The sequence below is a fragment of the Phaenicophaeus curvirostris genome, chromosome 5, assembly GCF_032191515.1.
Source record: "Phaenicophaeus curvirostris isolate KB17595 chromosome 5, BPBGC_Pcur_1.0, whole genome shotgun sequence".
Taxonomy (NCBI): Eukaryota; Metazoa; Chordata; class Aves; order Cuculiformes; family Cuculidae; genus Phaenicophaeus; species Phaenicophaeus curvirostris.
Genome location: NC_091396.1, coordinates 43,473,717 through 43,493,293, shown reverse-complemented (window position 1 = coordinate 43,493,293; position 19,577 = coordinate 43,473,717). Strand labels below are relative to the sequence as shown.

The window sequence follows — 19,577 nt, the reverse complement described above, 5'->3', positions numbered from 1 at the left end:
ACCTGAGTACACGACACTAGGCTGGAAGTTCAGGTGTTCATTAAAGAAGGAATAGCACTGGGAACTGAATTCTAAATTTGATTGAGCATTACAGTGAATAGTCATTTGGTAAAACATTGAAACAGTAATTTCCAGCAAGGACTGGAAAAGAAACCCATTCTCTCCCAGGGGCCTGATTTCAGGAAAAGGTTAAGGGCAGTGACCTCCACCAGGGAAATGAAAGCCTCCTGCCAGGTCTGTGAACTGCTGCTGCAGCTCCAGAAAGCATTTGGGTTTAAAACAGCAGCATGTTCAATACTGCCTAGTGAGTAACGTGGAGCTATGTGATCTGATCCTACAGTGTACGGGAAACCTCAACATTTGTTGGAGTCATGGTTTACTGAGAATTGAAAGCATTTCTCCCATAGCAAGATTAGGGCTCTAGACAGCTACACGTTTTCTTGTTTGCCAAGAAGCTCATCCACAGCTAAGAAATTGAAGAAGCAGGGAGAATTATTGAGCAGCACCAGAAACAACAAAAGAAAAACTGTCTTTTGCTTTTGCTTAGAGATGGCTAAAAGATGTGTGGTGGGCTCATAGCAATCCTCTCAGGCAGGCTGAGCTGGCACAATGGGACATGCAGAAGGAAGGGAAAGCTGCCTGCAAAGCTGAGCACAGGTGTTAGAGCTTCCTGGGGAGGGAGCTGAGCCAGGGAGCAGAGCCTGGTGTCTACCTGGCTACACCACACCACCTCCAGAGCAGCTCTTGTTCCAGTATCTTTGGGTTGTTACAAATAACATCATACTTAGTTACCAGTAACATGTGCCTCATAAAGTATTACACATATATTTCTTCATAAGCATCACTGTTGAGTAGAGCGAACTATATCAATGACTCAGAATAAGAATGTATATATAAGTAAACTGTAACAAGGGCTCCTGAGGCTATAAGCTGACAGTACAAACACAGAGTGAATCTTTGGGTTACACACTCAAATCGACGATTTCTTATATAGAATAATGCAACATTGAATAGAAGCTGCTGTGTTTCCCTGATCTGACCAGACCGTCACAAATCTTTCTGTGAACTTAGGTTGCACAAACTGATTTTAAGCTTCCTTTAGAGCAGTAAGTCTGAAACTTCAGCTGATTTTTCTTTAAATCTCTCAAACTGTACTTTTCATGTCTGATAACTCAAAGTGAATGCACTGATACTTCTGAAATTCTGCATTAATACTTGTTTCTAAGCTTGTCAAACATGAAAAGGCAGACAGACTTATCAGTGGAGTGAAGCAGAGCCTTATCCCCCAGTTATATCACTACAGCATGATGAATTGGTGTTTAACAACATTCCTTAATGCTACAGACAATGACACAATTAAATTGTACTCTTGTTTTTCATTTTTCTTTTTAGTCTACAAGAAAGAAACTTAGAAATAGCTGTAACTGTTATGTTATTCCCAGTCCCCAGTGAGGAACGACTATATGTAAAATTGTATGTATTGAATTGTTTCAGGACAGTCTCAAGATCTAACAAGAAAAGTAAATGCATGCTTGAAAATGTTAACTTTCCTTATATCCATAGACTCATAGAATGGTTTGCGTTGAAAGGGGCTTTGAAAGATGATGTAGTCCAACCTCACATCATCCAGTACAACGGCTGTGCAGAAATCTCTTCAGTAGATTTACTACTCTTTGATTCAAGGGTCTTTTTTTGAACCTTTGAAGCATTTGGTAATGGGACAGCTGGAAACAGGATATTGAAATAGATAATCCACCTGGCTGAGCCGCTATGCAGTTTCTGCGTTCCCCTTTTTAGAGAGGGGAGGGGACCATTTAGGAGGCTGGGTGTGACTTGTATTCAAATAAGTGTGACATATCTCTCCCTATAGTAAACAAATTTTATTACATACAGCATAATAAAAGTAATAAGCAAAAAATGTCTTGGATTCTTCTGGAGGTGTAGTTAAATGCAACGCTTGTCTCCAAAGAAAGCAAACAGTTCCAAGTGATTTGATTTTTAAGAATATGAATATTTACTAACCAAAAAGTTTATTTTCACTATCTGCCTGGTTAAGAAATATTTGTTTGACAAAATTGTCCAACTGCATGTAATTTCTGAAATTAAAACCGTCCCCGAAATGAAATTAATCTATCATTAACCTGACACAGAGAAAAATAAAATTGGTTAGTATCAAATAATAAACTTAATTACTGTGTTAGCTAAAAATGCAGAATAAATAACAATTCCTGCAAAATCCTTCAGAATTCTTAATTTCTTTATCAGCTACAAACCCCAAGGCATTAGTCAATCTAGTGCTAAGGGAACTGGGGTTGTTTAGCCTGGAGAAAAGGAGGCTGAGGGGAGACCTTACCGCTGTCTACAACTACCTGAAAAGAGGTTGTAGAGAGGTAAGTGCTGGTCTCTTCTCCCAAGTGATAGGCGACAGAATGAAAGGAAATGGCCTCAGGTTGTACAAGGTGAGGTTCAGATTAGGTATAAGGAAAAATTTCTTCACTGAAAGGATTATCAGGCACTGGAACAGGCTGCCCAGGGGAAGTGGTTGAGTCACCATCCCAGGAGGTATTTAAAAGAGGGGTGGATGAGGTGCTCAGGGATATGATTTGGTAGTGGACATGTATGATTGGACTCAATGATCTCAAAGGGCTTTTCCAACTAAACAGTTCTGTGATTCTATGATAAAAGCTGTGTTTTCATATTCAGTCTACTAATGTGAGAAGAATCTCTGCACCTGTAGAAAGAAAACTGAGTTTAAATAAATTTTAATAATCACTGCACACATTGCTGTAATCAAATGGACATTAATAACTGGCAGTTGAGAAAGTCACAAGAAATTGCAACAGTGGGTTATTTGGCTCTGTTGCCTTTAGTTTTATAAGGCCTCCTGCTAATTAGGGACAGTATCAGGATAAACAGTTTAAATGAACTAACAATATTTGACTGGTGGTCCTTGATGTGCATCTCCTCCTCTAATACCTATATCCAGACTTTCTCAGATCATGGAGGATTACAAATAAGTTAAAATTCATTGGGTCAGGTGTACTGTTGATGATTTGCAACAAAGTTTTTACTTCTGTAAGGCCATTGTCTCTTCTGTTTGGATTTTAAGTATTTCATGGGATAGCCTCCAGGAGTAGATTAAGTAACATGACAATCACTGGTCATTTATCCTACCTTGAGGAACAAACGTTATGTTTGATGTAATGTTTTGTTCATTTTACATAAAAGGTATAACTACTGCTCGTGGTCATTGATTTTATTGTTATACATTACTACATTGGTAGGCCTGGCATGAAGTTTATGGAAGTTAGTGCTTATCTTTCAGGGTCTAGTCCTGAGGGTAAACCTCAATATTTAGCTAGGAATTAGAGGGTCTTTCCTTCTTTTTCAGCTTCTAAGGGTTCAAGTATGGTTCAGGTCTTCTTGCCCTTAAGAACCCCTTGTAAAAAACTGTAGGACTCGGAATTGGAGGTACTTCCCTTCTGCAGTGACCTACCAAATACTCGAGATGAGAGCACTGCCATTTCATGTAGCTGAAACTCTCCCTGTTTATTTTTAAAGTTTTCTCAGGAAGTCACCTGACAGAAGAAATATTTATAAGTGTGTGATTAAGCTTAGTGTAGCAATGAGGTATCCGAACTACAACTGTTCTGTAACAGCTGGCTACTTGGGCTTCATTTGGTCTTCAGTTCCATCAAGACTCCCTTTAATCTTGTAAAGCTGGTTTCAGAATTTCCTTTCTTCTCTCCATCCAATTAAATTCCTAAACTTACATTTTTGTACAGAGTCACCTACTAATATGGAAAAAAGTGAACTAAAAATGCTTTGACAGAATTTTAAATTGTCTGCTTTACGTGTAGTGACAACAGTCAACAATATGTGGATTTTTGTCCAGATGCAAGGGAGGACAAAATTTCTAAAGAAATCTTTTAACATACTGACTCCTTAAATCTTCTCTGTCTTCTTTCCCTCCCACCACATTGCTGCTCCATCACCTGCTCTGTTAATCAAAATGACTGGGTCATCTTCTTTTATAAGCTTGCTAGATTAACTCTTTTTCAAGGTCATCTGTTTATTGACTTTAGTAACCAATTATAAATTGGATGGCATTTTAATATTCTAACCTCAGCTTTAATATAGAAGTGAGGAGAGACAAAATGGAACCCAAAGGTTTGCATTTCAGGAAGCAAGATGATGAATGCCATTATCCAAGATCTTGATAATTTCTCCTGACCTGGACGCCTGCGTCTTTCCCACTGAGTTCAAAGGGAATTGAAGGTAATTCAGTATGTTCCAGAAACAGTACTTTAGCCTCTTAGCTACTATAGCTGCCCATGATCTCTGGAGAAATCTGTTGATATTGGTATTTGGACACTTAAGCTTGGCATTCAGAGTTCTGTACTATTACAAATGTATCCCCATTAACGCAAGAGAAGTAGTGTTCTTGCTCTTGCTCTCTCTCTCTTAGATGTTGCCTTTTAAATTTAACACAAAAAAGTAATGTTTTCTTTCACTGCACTTTCAAAAGACTTTGAAAAAGTTTAAGAAACTTTTTTTGGTCCATCAACTGGCAATAAACTATTTAACTGTGCAATCAAAGATGATTTCATTGATTTTTTTTTTTTAAACCCTATTAGATACCTGCAGAACCTTGGATTCAAAATGCACAGCTTGCAAAGACCAGTTGACAAGCATTTCTGATCTACTGGTTAAAGATCTCACAAGCATTTTCTAGAACACTTACCAGACAGCTGTGCTTAGACCCAGCCACAACGTGTGCTCTTAAGTATCTTTTGACCTGACCATGCTAATGCAATGATTTTCCCTAACTGCCTTTTTGGCAGGCTTTCTAATTATAGTGAGTGAGCTATGGCTTTCTCTCTGACCCCTCACTGACCAGCAATACAGCTGTATCAGTTTTCCCAGGTCAGTGCTTCCAAAGACCCCCAAGATATCTCTCCCATTTTCCTTCTCCTACTCCATAATAATCAGATCAGCTCAAACATTTCTCCAAAGGTTTAACCATATGGCATATCCTCACTTAACTACACTCCTCTTCAAATGAAGCAAACAGTTGAAGCAAATAGACACAGAGACATTGAAATGCATGAACAATCACACTTTCTTCAGTCAGTAAAAGAAATGGATATCAGTTAAAATTAGATTTGTTCTTGTTGGTTCTGTACCACCGTGCAGTTGGTAAGGGTGGGTAAGTTCAGAAACAAAATAAGGATCACTGGGTCCTTTCTTACCTATGTAGAGATTGTACTCCACAACATCAATGCATTTTGTGAGTTATTTAGTCTTTAAGAAGATGATAAGGAAGGGTAGACAACAATTCTGCAGTTTTAAATTAAAAATGAAATGACAAATAGAATGAGAAATGGAGATCCATGATTGTGACAGAATTTGTTCCTCAAGGAGAATATGAATATTTATCCACAGAATTTCACATTGTGCTGTGGAAAGAGGAGATAACCCAAAACTTACATGGTGCTATCAGTACATCAGTCCTACAAAAGAAAACTTGGAAGAAAAATTTGTCCCATTTTCCTAAGTATTTTGGGGGAAAAGTGAGTTTTGTTCACATTAGGACAGTCTTGAATTACAGTTTTGATGCAGAACATGTAAAATTATGGGGTTAGCTGGGTTTTTGTTCTAAGCCACAAACAGGAGATGACAGCTGCTTAGTGTTTTAATCTTGTATTCACAAGAACTGCAAAGACCAAAGTAAGCAGCTTATATGACGAATCTTTGTTCATGCTCTGTTTATAAGTGTTGATTTCACTGCCATTCAGTCCTGCCAAGGGCTGATCCATATAAAAATCAAAATAATAAATTCAACTCTTGCCTGTCTCCTTTCTTTATACTTTCTTTTTGAAGGTATGCATCAAGCCGATAGTGCAGGAAAAGTACCTGCTTGGTTTTTCTTCAGAATTTATATATCATAGGTAACTACAATGCATACTAACCCACAGTCATCAAGACTTTAGCCATTTTCAGGCAGATGACTTCAGGAATGAGAATTAAGCTAGACTCCTTGCCTAGACATGTGTGGGTCATCCTGAGGCTATTTAATTCCAGAATTATAGCATTAGGGCAATGAAGCAGAGGAGAGTCTTAGGCTATTATCATTACTCTATGCCAGTCTCTCTCCAGACTGTGTACAGATATTTTAAAATGCTTATAATGTGCATATGCTCATAATCTGTAGAATACAGGAAAATTCCCTGTTACTATAGAACCATATAAAATCTTTTTATCTTAAAGACAGAAATCGGGCTTAGTGTCAGGCATGCTGGAATGTTGAAGCTCCAGTAATTTCAGTAACCTACTTCTCTGTCACTGGATAATAGCCACTTCTCATTTCTGCCATGGGTAGTAACATGACAATGTCAGACTAAAAGAGAGCTTTTATAAATGAATTCTTCTAAAATAGAAATGCTGTTTTCTCTTTTTGAAGAAAAATATTTTTGACATTTCCATTTCAATGTCTTTACCAGAAACCATTCATTTATATGTTCTGATGTGCTTTGCACGCCATTCTAGCCTTTCTGAATCCAATGGTAAAATTCTTATTACTTTAAATGGGAGCAAAGATTTTCTTTTCATGTATTCATATTTATACAGTTGTTCTTATATGCACACACTTGGGTAGACCACTTTAGTTCAGCTTTCAAGCATTCTTTTACTCGGATCCCTGCTCACTTGGCCCCTTACCCTGCTTTTCAGGCAATGAGGGTTGTTTTAGCTGGTACAATTTACATATAGGGAGATCTTGAGCATTCAGGCAGAGGATACATTGTTTACGTGCACTATGGATAATTTATAAACCACACTGTGTGGTACAATTTGTGGTCACATAAGTCACCTTAGAAAATACAGCACAACAAAGAGAGCAAGAATGGTACGTGGCTCCAAAATATTTGTCTTTCTCCATTCAGGTTTCAAAATGAAGCCATTCTACCTGTGCTGCTCGCTCTTTGAATTCACCTTCTGTCAGCATAGGAGCAATTAGGTTTTACTCCTGCAACTGTTCATTCTGTTCTTGTGAGCCTGACTCCTTGAAGATGTAGTACACACAGCACACAATGGCTTGACAAAGGCATGGGACAGCACTCCCACCCCCTGAACAGGCAGCTATGTCTAAGAGAGGTGCCACAGAAGTCAATAGGCTGTATCAAGTGCAGCTGTATCCACAACCAGGTTTGCTAGTGACCACTGCAATGACCAAGAAAGGCAGATTGAAAACCTGGATGTGACAGGGGGATGACCAACACCCCTTGATTAGGCTTGGTCTACCATTCAAGGTTATTTTCCCCAGGCAGTGGGCAAAGAAGAATATGTACACAAAGGGTGGTAACTTCTTAGGCCAACACAAGTTCAGGCTTCCCATAAATCCACCTGCAAATGCCTTAACTTGCCAACTTATGGACCAGGACAGGGGAAGCTGAGACATTTCACCCACCTCTCAGATGCTCTAGTGTTCTTCCACACCTGCAGCCCACTTCCTTTGTATGTTCTGGACAGGACTCTAGAGCACATGGACAGACCCAGACTGGCAAGCTTGTTCTCTTGGGGCTTTTCCTCTTGACTACTATAGCCACCAGCTGCATAAAAGACAATTTCCAGCACTCTCCACACCTCTCTTTTTCCTCTCTTTCTTTTCCTATTACTGGCATGACAACATTAAAAATTAAGACTTGCCTGGGAAGGTGTGTTTTCTGTCTGCTCTAGGTTTAATAATACCCTTCTCTCCAAGAAGTCTCTGCCAGTAATGCGGCCATGCCTCTCTGGGCACGGTGTAATTTGGGGGCCAGTCAGGAACACATTTTGAACGGCAAAGTAAGTTTTTCTTACTTTCTAACATGGTAAAGAAGCCATGAAGCTGTAGAAACTTGCACCATGAACTGAATGAGCCTCAGAATATCAAAAGCACAGTGAGGACTTACAGACTCATTTATTTTCCTGTCCTATTGCCAGCTTTATGTGAGTTAGGGCTGCAAGTTTCACATTGGTATTCAGGAGGTCATTTGTCACACAGAGAGAAACAAATTTGAGGTACATTAATGGTGACAAGCATACGAAACTGTGGAAGCATTTCAGTCCCTTTGGGATGAGGACAGCACGGTGTCATGGCCCTTAGGTCCAGTTGCCATAAATTCAGTATATCGGCAATGAATGAATTCAAGCACACTTCTGAATTAGCATTACATATATACATGCAATTAATATATGTGACTATACAAGTTTAAACTTGAAGTCTAAACTTAAAGGTTTATATAAAACCTACTTTTCAAAGAAGGATGTTTCATGTAACATTTGCTTGACCTAGAAAGAAAGTAATTTAAATTATTATAAGATTCCTTAATCCTGTTTCACTTATTTTCCTGTGAGAAACTGAAAATCCAGTGGCTTTAACAGACTTTTTTATGATTACAGGGTACACCCCTCACATAATAATAAAAAAAAGTGTATGCTGCACGACCAATTATAATTAAGCTAGTGAGCTAATCTTTACACTGTCAAGAGGACAGGATGAATTCTCTTTGTCATTACTAATATGGCCAGTCTGGTGGGGTGATTCAGAGTCAGAAGCATTATTTAATCATTCTGTCACCCTTGCCTGTCGCCCACCAAAGGAGTCTGGCTAAATCAAAAACGTGGACCAAGCCCCCTTCCCATTTCCCCTGGAAACACTATCCATTGTGAGCAATGGCTTGAAGTCAAAATAACTTCAGCATCCCTATTAAAACAATATGTTGAGATTATAGCTAAGATTAAGTATATTCATGCCTGTAAATTTTATTACACTCAAATAGAAGGTCTTTTGGAATTACTGAAGAAAGTTAGTTTTGCTTTATTTTAAACATTTAAATGCTAAAGAATATCAATCCCTTTTTCATACACCGGCACAAAGCATGGATAAAACTAAACCAAATACATGCAAAAGAGCATGATTCTCACTGGCTTTACAGCAGCAAGCATTGCCATTCTGATCCTGATGTGGCAGGAGACTAGCAGGGAACATTTCAGCAAAAGCACTGTTTCTCTAGATAATTCTGCAAGAGCTCTTTCCTTTGTAAGGCAATCTGAATATTGTAAACAGCTCTCATTTAGTATTGACTTCAAAGGAACAATTTCTGCCAAAGGCACCGTATTCCTTGCTCGTTTGAAGATGGAGACATACTTAAGCCCTTTCTGTCAAGGGAGAAGGAAGGAAAAGAAGGTTGTTTAGTCCAAGTTCCCATTGGTTGACCTCCAGCACATCAGAAAACTGATATCTAGACAGTCTCTCTATAAGAAAGAGGAGAAAAAAAGACAGCTTAGTGCTTAATATGCTTACTTGAATGTCAGAGATATATATTCAAATCCTTCCTCTGTCAGATCGTGGAGCAGGGACATGAAGCAAAGCCTCATGCTTCAGGAGAAGACCAGGCAATTTTACATGGGTTTCCATATGAGTCTCACTTGAAAATCTTTTTTTTCAGTGGATATAAAATACAGAAATAATCACTGCAGCAGAAGTAATTCTTCTTCATCGTGAAAAATGCCATAACCTTCAGGCTACAGGATTTCTCTTATCCATCCTTTCACTATCTGGCTACATTTTGTGCAAGACTTTAGGCAGTAGGTGTGTTTAGCTACTTCAATTCACCTGAAGTCAAAGAATAAGAGCAGTACAGAAGGAACCATTTTTGACTTGTCAAGTATAAAGTCAGGCGTACACCTGTCTAATGGGAAAAATGTAAATGGCTTTACAGGAAGGAAAAAGGGTGGGAAAACTTTGGAGGGTTAAATCACAGCATAGCAGAGGCTTTGAAGATCCATTCTTGAATTAGAAATCATAGCATGATGCCTTGAATCCTTGATGGATCCAGCTGGGTGTTCTCAAGGTAAAATATGAAGTATGGACACCTTCCAGTCAGAATATATACAGGGTGGAAATTCTGTGTGGAGCAAATCCACTGCCTTCAAACCTTCCTTCCACGTCTCCATGTGGGGGCACAGCTGCAGGCCCATAAACCTGCTACCTTACCCTTTTGCAGTCTCCTTGTACATGACCTTTCCTCCCAGTACAAGTCTCTTTGGCATGCTCAGACTGTACTGAAGGAACAGGCATAAAGAGGACGTGCTCTGCCAAATAGGCATATCTTATTTGTAGCTGACACACAGTAACTATTGTTCTTGCATTGTTTATGCTTTATTCCCTGTGGCATCTACTAATATATTCTTGGGCTGATTCCTTATCTTTTACTAGCACACATCAGAAGTGTTTCTAGACCTCTGGGTAGGGAAGGGTTTGACATTTCTCTTCCAGTTCAGATCAATATCACATCAGCAGGGAGGGGTCAAACACTTGCAGCTCTCATTCTTTTATTACTTATTCACATTCGATTGTCTCTCACCTCTTATTGACCTTTTCTATTCAACTAATATGAAACCAAGGCCCTTTGACCTCAAATGACAAGTGGCACAGCTGGATTGCAAGCTATTGTCCTGAGTAACATGCAGCTAAAGCAACAGCATGCAATGTGCTGCTACTGTGTGCCTTGCCTGGGAAAATGCTACTGAATGTGAACCAACTCACAGGGAATGTGGCTATCCTGTAGAGCTCGTCAGTACCTAAAATAAATGCTTGCAGATCCTAGCCTCTCCCTTGCTTTATATTGCAGCTGATGAGCACTGAGGAACAAATTACTGCAACTGTGCTTTTGTACCACATATAAGTAGATAAACTATATGGTGGTCGAAATCTGAAACTAGTAGAGCAGTGATTACAGTCCTTCCCTTCATGGACAATCTCTGCATGTTGAGAGCCTTTAAGGGCAATCTCTGGCTGGCATCACTCTAAATGACACCAGGAAGTGAGACCACTTTTTTGTTTCCATTTCCTACTTCTTATGGCTTACTTTAGATATGATTATATACACATTGTTTTCATCTTTAGCTAAACAATAGTAAGGGATTTATTTTATCATATAAATAGATTGCTTATCTTTCTCACAGATTCATTACGGATGAATAATCACAAATGTTCAGATATGAGCACAATGGACATGTGCATACGCATTGCATGTCAGTATGCAACTTGTGTATGTGCACTTTTCCTTTTACATGCACACGCACACACTGAACAGATTAGATACACTCAGATGAAAGTCAATCTGCATAGCACTACAGGAGACACATGATGTTTGCAGATTCTCTGCAGCACTGAGATGTTAATATTGGCAGCACAAGGACGGTATCTTTGCTGATATTACATGATACAGTTTAATGGAGATATCATACAGAGAAACTGAGGCCTGATGCACAACTATAATAAAAAATGACATTACAGCAATCATAATAACAAAACCTGCTTGTGGATGAAAATGTAGATCAATTCTGTCTGATGGATGCATAACTACCAATGCATAGACTATGTGACTGTGCCTTCTGAAATGAATCTGCTAAGCAGAAGCCTGGTTTATTCCTCATGGTCTTTGTTGCCTTTAGCATTAATAAACCTTAATTTTTAAGACTTTGGAAAATGGCATCTCTGCTTCTCCCTCTTGCAAGCAAACAATAAGGAATATTTAAAACATCAGACTTTCTTAAGAAGGAAATGCATCAAGAAAGGGCATTATTTAAAAGGGAAAGGGGGAAAATGAATCAGTAAAGTGAACTAAAACCTTTTTAGTCTGTCCAGTCTCACAAAAACAATGACAACGAATATTTCTATATAAGGCATATTTACCTCCTATAACCTCCATGACAATTATTCCACTAGGCTCAGAATATTGTTCCTTCCTTTTTTTTTTTTAATTTTGAATTAACTGCTTATGTAGACAAGCATCTGCTGCCTCTCCATCTCACAGCTGCTCTCTCTTGAATTTATTCTTATTAGTCTGTATCGCTTGCCCATTTTCAATCAAATACTTGAAGACTCTCTGAAATGGTCAGTCTAAGCAAAAGGTCAGGAAGTGAAATCACCTCTTTACCACTAGATTTCCTTCTATTTTACTTTACTTCCCTAGGAAACTTTGCCTCAGCCCTGAAAGTCTGCAAGTCCCAGGAGTCTGTTGTATAATTACAGTTCTACAGGAAGTTACTAAAATAATGAGTTTTTCTCAGAGGAGACCTTGTTGCAACCTTCCAGTACCTGAAGGGGGCCTACAAGAAAGCTGGGGAGGGACTTTATAAAAAGGCATGTAGTGATAGGACTGGGGGGAATGGTTATAAACTGGAGAGAGGCAGGTTTAGACTAGACATAAGGAGGAAATTTTTCACAGTGAGAGTGGTGAGGCACTGGAACAGGTTGCTCTGAGAAGTTGTGGTTGCTCCCTCCCTGGAAGTGTTCAAGGTCAGGTTGGATGGGGTCTTGGGCAGCCTGATCTAGTGGGAGGTGTCCTTGCCCACGGCAGGGTGGGTGGAATTATATGATCTTTAAGGTCCCTTCCAACTCAAACCATTTCATGATTCTATGATTCTAACTGTAAATGAAAATTCATTAATTTCCAAAAACGTTTTTATTTAGGTCAAAACCTGATCAAAGATTAGAAGCTTACAATAGGACACAGGTAAATGGGAATTAATGTCTTATTCTTCTGGTTTGGTTGGTTTTTCCTAGGATGGGAGGACATTGGAACTGCATTCAACATTTTCCCTTTGAAACTTACATTTTACATAGACTGCTGAGACCATCCCTATGGACTAGAAAGGAAATGGCATAAAGTGTCAAATTCATTCAGATAATGCTTTTTAAGGATGATCTGTGAGCCACGAAGTAACTTTAAGGCTGGGAACATTCCTCAGCACACAGTGGGTCTCCCTCTGACACTCTGGTACTTCTTCACTGGTGAATGATCTTCTGTCTTTTCTTTTTATTCCCTCCCTTTGCTCTTTTTTTTCATGACTACTCCCCTCTTTTCCTGCCTACTCATTTTATTCAGTGCTGCAGCTCTCCATTTCCTCAACTGAACCCTGTGCTGTACTCTCAGACCTATTCTATTCTATTCTATTCTATTCTATTCTATTCTATTCTATTCTATTCTATTCTATTCTATTCTATTCTATTCTATTCTATGCCATGCCATGCCATGCCATGCCATGCCATGCCATGACATGCCATTCCATGCCATTCCATGCCATTCCATGCCATTCCTATACCTATTCTATCCTATGCTTATTCTATCTTATCCTACACATGCAAACATCTAAACACAGGTGCACACAAACACAATTGAAAGTTTAGATTCTGCAGCATGCGGACACTTCATACGGACCACTGAAACACATCAAACCAAAGATCTGAGTCATTGCTGGGTGTTTGCCATTCAAGATACAGAAAATTAAAAGATGATGCAGGGAAGGTTGATCATATCATGACGCATTTCAGTGCTTTTGCTTTTTTTGACACAGTTAACTGCAAACTGTAACATATGGTCATATTCCACCTCCAGTTCCTGTGGACCTCCTCATGCCAACATATACTCAACATGATGCTCAAATAAGGCAATCAGACAGTGCTACGTATTAGAGGAGATGTGAAGAATTTCGAGGTTGGGATAGAAAGAGTATGATTTACCAAGTCAACAAAAGGAAGGAGAGCAGGCTAGAGTGAGAATAAAAAAATATTTATAGACTACAGTATTTTTGGAAAAGATTTAAGGTGTTTAATTTGAAAGTTCTAGAGTTCATTTCCCCTAGCTAATTACAGGATTGGAATCTTTCTTAATAACTCATTAAAGATGAGTGGAAGTGTTAACAGAATACATTGCTTTATTGCATAATTAGTAGTGGAAACATGAATATCTAAACTGAACAGGTTTTAAGGGGAACATATGCATATGAGTAATGCTACAATGCTACAGCCACAGCTTTTTACTTGTCTGGCTTTGTTAATGCAGTCCACCTATTAAGCGTCCCTTCAGCAGGTCAGCATTAGTTATATTTTATGTTCACGTCATAAATGTAACAGATAGGCTAATGTGTTCATGACAGCAGTTAAATATTTTTTTTAGAAGTCCCATAGCTACGTGATAATATCATTGGAAACTGTTATTACAGTAGACAGGAACTTGCATGACCCCTGCTGGGTTATCTTTTCCAAAGTGTGTAAGTGAACCTTGTTATCTATGCAGTCCTTTTGTGAGATGACTAATTAAATTCTTATGACCATGTAAATTGTTACAATAGGACAGAAATTTCATTTCTTGTCCTGTTCCCTGGAAAACAAAAAAAAGCATGCCAGATTCCATCTGGCAGTTTTACTCTCTGTTACAAATTATTTGACTGAATGTAAGGAAATAATTATTAAGAAATCTTGGCACACTCTTGAAATCAGACTGTTCTCATTGACTTCAAGAGGGTCTGGTTTTTAACTTGGGTATTTTCTTAAAGAAGAATATAACCCTTTTGTAAGAAAATATTTTTCTTTGCTTAAATAAATACAACTTACACGTGAAACGTAGGGCTGCCTTATTATGTGATAAACCACTTGTTAAACACAGCCATCAATTCCTTGAAGCACTGAGTGAGGACAGGAGGACTTAACCTGCAGTTTTTGAGGCATGGAATCAAATAGCATTGACTCTCACTTTTTAAAAATACCTGTTTCTATTGTGTTGTTTAAATTATTGTTTTGCTCTTAACAGAGCACTGAAAGATAGAGAATATGTTTTGACTCTCCTTACGAGAAATTCAGCAGAAGGATGTGTGGATCCAGCAGAGATGTTGGCTGGGAGTAGGGGGAGACATCAAGCTCACAGGGATGATGCAGCTTCTCCGCTGCCAACCAGAGCAGACTCTGCAAGGTTGCAGAAAACTAAAACGCTGCAGCTATGCAAACAGGCAGAGCTGCTGGACTATTGATCTCCTCCTGCTTTTCTTGCTCCCTCTCCAAAGTTTCCAACTCCAAAGAAATCTGTGTCATGCAAAAGACCACAAGAGATTTCTTAACCTGCGCAGGACAGATGATAAAGGGAGCTGCACTTTAAGCAGCCTTCCTTTACACTAGCAGTAAAGAGTTGCTGTAGCTGCTTCTGCTGTTAGACACTGATGTTTCCAGGTTTGTGGTAGAATGGGTAGATAGATTCAACTCCAGACATTTTCCTGTATTCCCTTTGGGGAGTAGAAGTGTTACCAGTCAGTCTAGTGAAATCCCTTGTGCCCTGCACATCACAGTGTTACCCAATTCATCTACCTCTGCAAAACAAAACACAGCTTTTGATAAGAATAGGATACCATATCTGTCTGTGAGACTACTTTTAATGCAAATATACTCCCTTGAGCCCTAGCAGTTGAATGCAAGAAAGAATTTAAGAGAGAAAAGTAGCTTTATAAATTCACCCATGCTCTCATCAGTCCTTAGTCAAAAAGTACATGTAAGACAGATACATTGACACAAAGAAACAAGAAACCTAAGGGCTCTCAGCAAGCCACTCTTTTTTCGAAAGCTCAGATCTTACAAGCAGAAGACTAAGGAATGACTACAGCTAAATAAAGCTTTTTCCACTGAACAAAATAGCCACATTAGGACTTAGACATCAATCAATCACATAACAGTCACATTCAAATAATAAAGTCTTCTTTATACGTAGAAGTTTAGTTGCCTCACATGTTGAATGGTATCAGCATTTCTGTATGAGGAGCTAGTCCTCTCTTTCAAGAAAACATCTTCAGGAAAAACCCCATGAAGGCATTTAATGTAAATGTTTTCCTGTTTACTCAAAATGGAACCAAGTGAACATTCAAAACCAGAGGAAGAGGTGTTTTCTGGAGATCTAGTAAACCTGTTATTTAAATATTTGGCAGGACTCTTGCAGGTAGCTACAGGAGGAACGAGCAGATAAAGCAGACATACAGCTACGATCTCTGCTTCCTGCCAGCAAAAACCTTCATTTTTGCCATGCAGTGTTTCCATGTCTCTGTGCAGTGTGAGTTCCTCCAATGAGACTGGACTGCCTGGGGCACTGGTGACTAACTGTTGTTTCTAAATTTCTTGTTCAAATATAGCCCAGAAATTAAAGTTATGGCCTGTGTGAAATGAGCTTGTAGTACCCATCAATTACCTAGCAGAGAGGTCATCCCAGATGACTCAAACCATGCCCTTGCTGACAGTTGAGAAAAGAAGCAAGGCAGCAAGTGTTTTCAGGGACTGATCTACATTTTCCTTGACAGGGACAGAGCCTTAGGTTTGAAGCAAGAAATGGAAATTTTGGTGCTTTCATATTATTCCTTCTATTTATAAAGGCTAGTTTCTATTTGTAATAAATTAACTCCATTTTGAAAGAGAAAAAATCCTGAAGCTGTAGCATTCCAGAGGCATGTTAGGCAAAGCCTTGTCAGCGTTCTGCAGCAAAACAGCAATAGTAAAGCTGTAGCAATCTGCTTTTCTCCCAAAGCTGTCGACCAGCCATGGGAAAATGGCTCTGGGTCAGTACGACAGCCAACAGGTATTTGTAGGATTGCTAGTGTACATCATCAAGGAACAGCAAAAGACTGAAGGAACGGTTCATTTAGTTTAGGTACATTTAAGGCTAGATCCAGTGAAGAACTAGACATTCAATTCTTCAGAAAGGGCCGAACAGAGAAAGAGCCTACTAGTGTACTGGAGCAGCAAGGGTTCTTTCTGCAGGACTGAGTCCATCTAGAGCCTTGATCCAAGACTGTAGAACTTATGCCGCTCAACTACAACTACTGATGAATGCTACTTTTTTAAAATCCCAAATAGATTATTTTCTGTAGTTTTTTTCTTCACTTTTTATGGGTAGGCACACAGTTTTGTGCCGCACAGAACACCTGGGGAAGAGACTGAGATGCATCCTGTATCTGGATGTACACGTGAGGTAACAGTAGATAGACATCAGAGCGTGAAACAAGGTAACACGTAGACTGCCTGCAGAAGAACAGCTGCAGGACATCACTGAACACCCACTGGAAGGCAGTGCAGGTGTGATGCATTTAGGCCAACATGCTTGAAACCAGTGAGCTGAATAAGTTTTTGTGTTAAACTGAATGGAGTCCTGGGAGCTAAGGTATTTGGGAGCCTCACCTAACCAGTTAACCTTTCATGGGAGAGGTCGCTGCAGCTACTCTTCTCCTGAAGTACCGCTCAACAGCCTGCCAAGACAGGCCAGAGCATCTCCTGGACACAGGTCTGAGACGAGCCCTGCCACCGCGGCTCGTGTCCTCGCCACCCTCCTGCCCCTGACAGCAGACTGGATGCTGAGATCTTCCACTCGTGTCCTCGCCGCCCTCCTGCCCCTGAGAGCAGAGCGGGCGCTGGCACTTTCCACCCATGTCCCCTCCGGAGGTCGGACACCCGCCTGCCAGGCTCCCTGCCAGGCAGGGAGCCGCTCGTCGCCGACAAACGGAGGATGCCGGGGTCAGCCCCGTCTCCCGACGCGTTTCCTCGGGCAGCCCGGGGGAGGGCCGCGGGCGCGGGGCCGGGGTGGGACGGGGCGGGGGCCGGGTCCGGCCGGATCGGCGGCGGCCAGAGCCGCGATGAGGCGGGCCGGGCCGTGGTGCCTGCTGCTGGCCGCCGCCTGCGCCCTCGGCCGGGCCGCCGTGCGCTGCGGGGCCGCCGGCGCCTGCTTCAGCGCCCACCTCGCCAACGTCTCGTACGCCGAGGCGCGCGGCGCCTGCGGGCAGCGCGGGGGCGGCCTGGCCTGGGTGAGCGGCGAGGCGGAGCTGCGCCTGCTGCTGGGGCTGCTGGCCGAGGCGGCGGCCCCCGCGCCCTCGCTCTTCTGGGTCGGGCTGAAGCGGGACGCCTCCGCCTGCACCGACGCCGGGCGGCCGCTCCGCGGCTTCTCCTGGGAGGGCTCCGGCGACGGGGCGGCCCCGCGGCAGGCGGCGGCGGCGCTCGGCCGCTGGGCGAAGGAGCCCGTGCGCTCCTGCATCACCGCGCGCTGCGCCGGGCTGCAGGTGGCGGCGGGCGGCGGCCCCGGCTGGGGCTGGAGGGAGCGCGTGTGCCAGCGGGGGAGCCGCGGCTACGCCTGCAGGTACCGGCACGAAGGCGCCTGCCCCGACCTGATCCCCGCGGGCGCCCTCGCCCTCGAGTACCGCCTGCCCTTCGAGGAGCGCGGCGCCGGCCCCGGGTTCAGCCCGCCGGGCACCGTGCTGGCCGTGGCGTGTCCCCGCGGCGAGGCGCGGCTCGCCTGCCGGCCCGAGCGCGGCGCCTTCGCCTGGAGCGGCGCGGAGCGGCCCTTCTGCCCCTGCGGGCGGCCGAGCGCCGGCGGCGGGCGCTGCGCCGGGGCCGTCGGGTGCCGCGATGCCAACGGCCGCTTCGCCTGCGCCCCTGCCCCGGGCGGGCCGCCCACCGCCCCCGCGGCCCCCGCGGCGGAGGAGCGGGACGTCTCCGAGGGTCCGCCCGCCGCCACCGCCGCCGGGGAGAAGACGGGCACCCCGCCGCCCTCCTCCTCCTCCTCCTCGAACTACGTTTTCATCCTGGTGACGGTGGCGGTGGTGGTACTGGTCATCCTGGTCATGAGCGTCCTGGGAGTCTTCAAGCTCTGCTTCGACAGGAGACCCGAGGGCCGCGGGGACAAGGCGGAGGCTGGCGGGGCCGAGCCGTGCGGAGCCGCGGCTGCCGACTAGTCCGGTGGCGGCGGGGACCGCGTCACCTCGGCTCCCTCCCTCTCTCTTGCCTCCGGCCCGGCTGCTGCGGGGACCCAAGGAGGAGGCGACGTGGGACTTGGCTAAGCGGGACTTGCTTACTGGGAGCCGTGGGGCGCTTCTGCGAGTGAGCCCCTCCCCGGGGCTTTGAAGCCTTTGGACTGTCGGGGGTTTGCCGGCCTGAAAACTGACCTAAGTCAAACATAAATACAGCAGCCCGGTCAATGGGACGATTGCTTATCTGCAGCTGCAACAGTTGTGGGTTTTTATCTTCTCGGTGACTGTTCTTCGGGTGCCTTAGGAGCAAGTGTAAAGTGGACCACTTTGAGCGCTCGTGCCTTGTAATTTAGAAGTCACTCCTTGCCGGAGTGGTACTTGGAGGCTCTCATTTTCTGTCTAATTGCTGGAGCTTTAGGAGAGGTTAACTGCCATAATTTTGGAGGAAACTGTGACCCGTACTGCTTTCAGGCTGACTTATTCTTATAAATGAAGAACATTTCTATACTTAAAAGGTCATTAAATTGCTGAGGAAGTGGGAGGTTTAACAGGGAGTCACTTTTGTACTTAAGCTGATGAAAAGAATAAAGGATGACTTGAAACCTAAATCACCGCTCTGTTTCTTACTGCATACAATATTCATTTTAACTGTAGCAAAGGAACACATGTTTCAGTTACAGTTTTTCTGCTAAGGTATGTTGGTACAAAACTTGGTTTCTGCATGTAACATGTGGCTCCAATAGCATCAAATCAGACAAGTTGCTGACTAACTTCACACGGTGAGAAGACTTTATGTGGCTCCAAATAGATCATGCAAATCCCATTCTTCTTAGATACATTGTTCTCCAACAATATTGTGTCCCTTGAGAGTAAGGAAAGGATTTACTCCTTGTTCCACTTTCTAAATGAGGTAAGCACTTCCTATGTGATTTCCCTTGGGAATTCCTGTAGAGCTGCTTTCATCCTGGCCATAGAAC

General features: G+C 42.5%; 1 protein-coding gene across 1 annotated transcript; it reads left to right on the top strand.

Annotated features, from left to right (window-relative positions):
• Positions 1 to 17,366: 17,366 nt before the first annotated feature.
• Positions 17,367 to 19,248, top strand: CLEC14A (C-type lectin domain containing 14A). The gene is given in 3 exon segments (XM_069857036.1): positions 17,367 to 17,409; positions 17,412 to 17,489; positions 17,492 to 19,248. Coding segments are annotated over 3 exon segments (1,215 nt in total). The 3' UTR covers positions 18,586 to 19,248.
• The last annotated feature ends 329 nt before the right edge of the window (positions 19,249 to 19,577 follow it).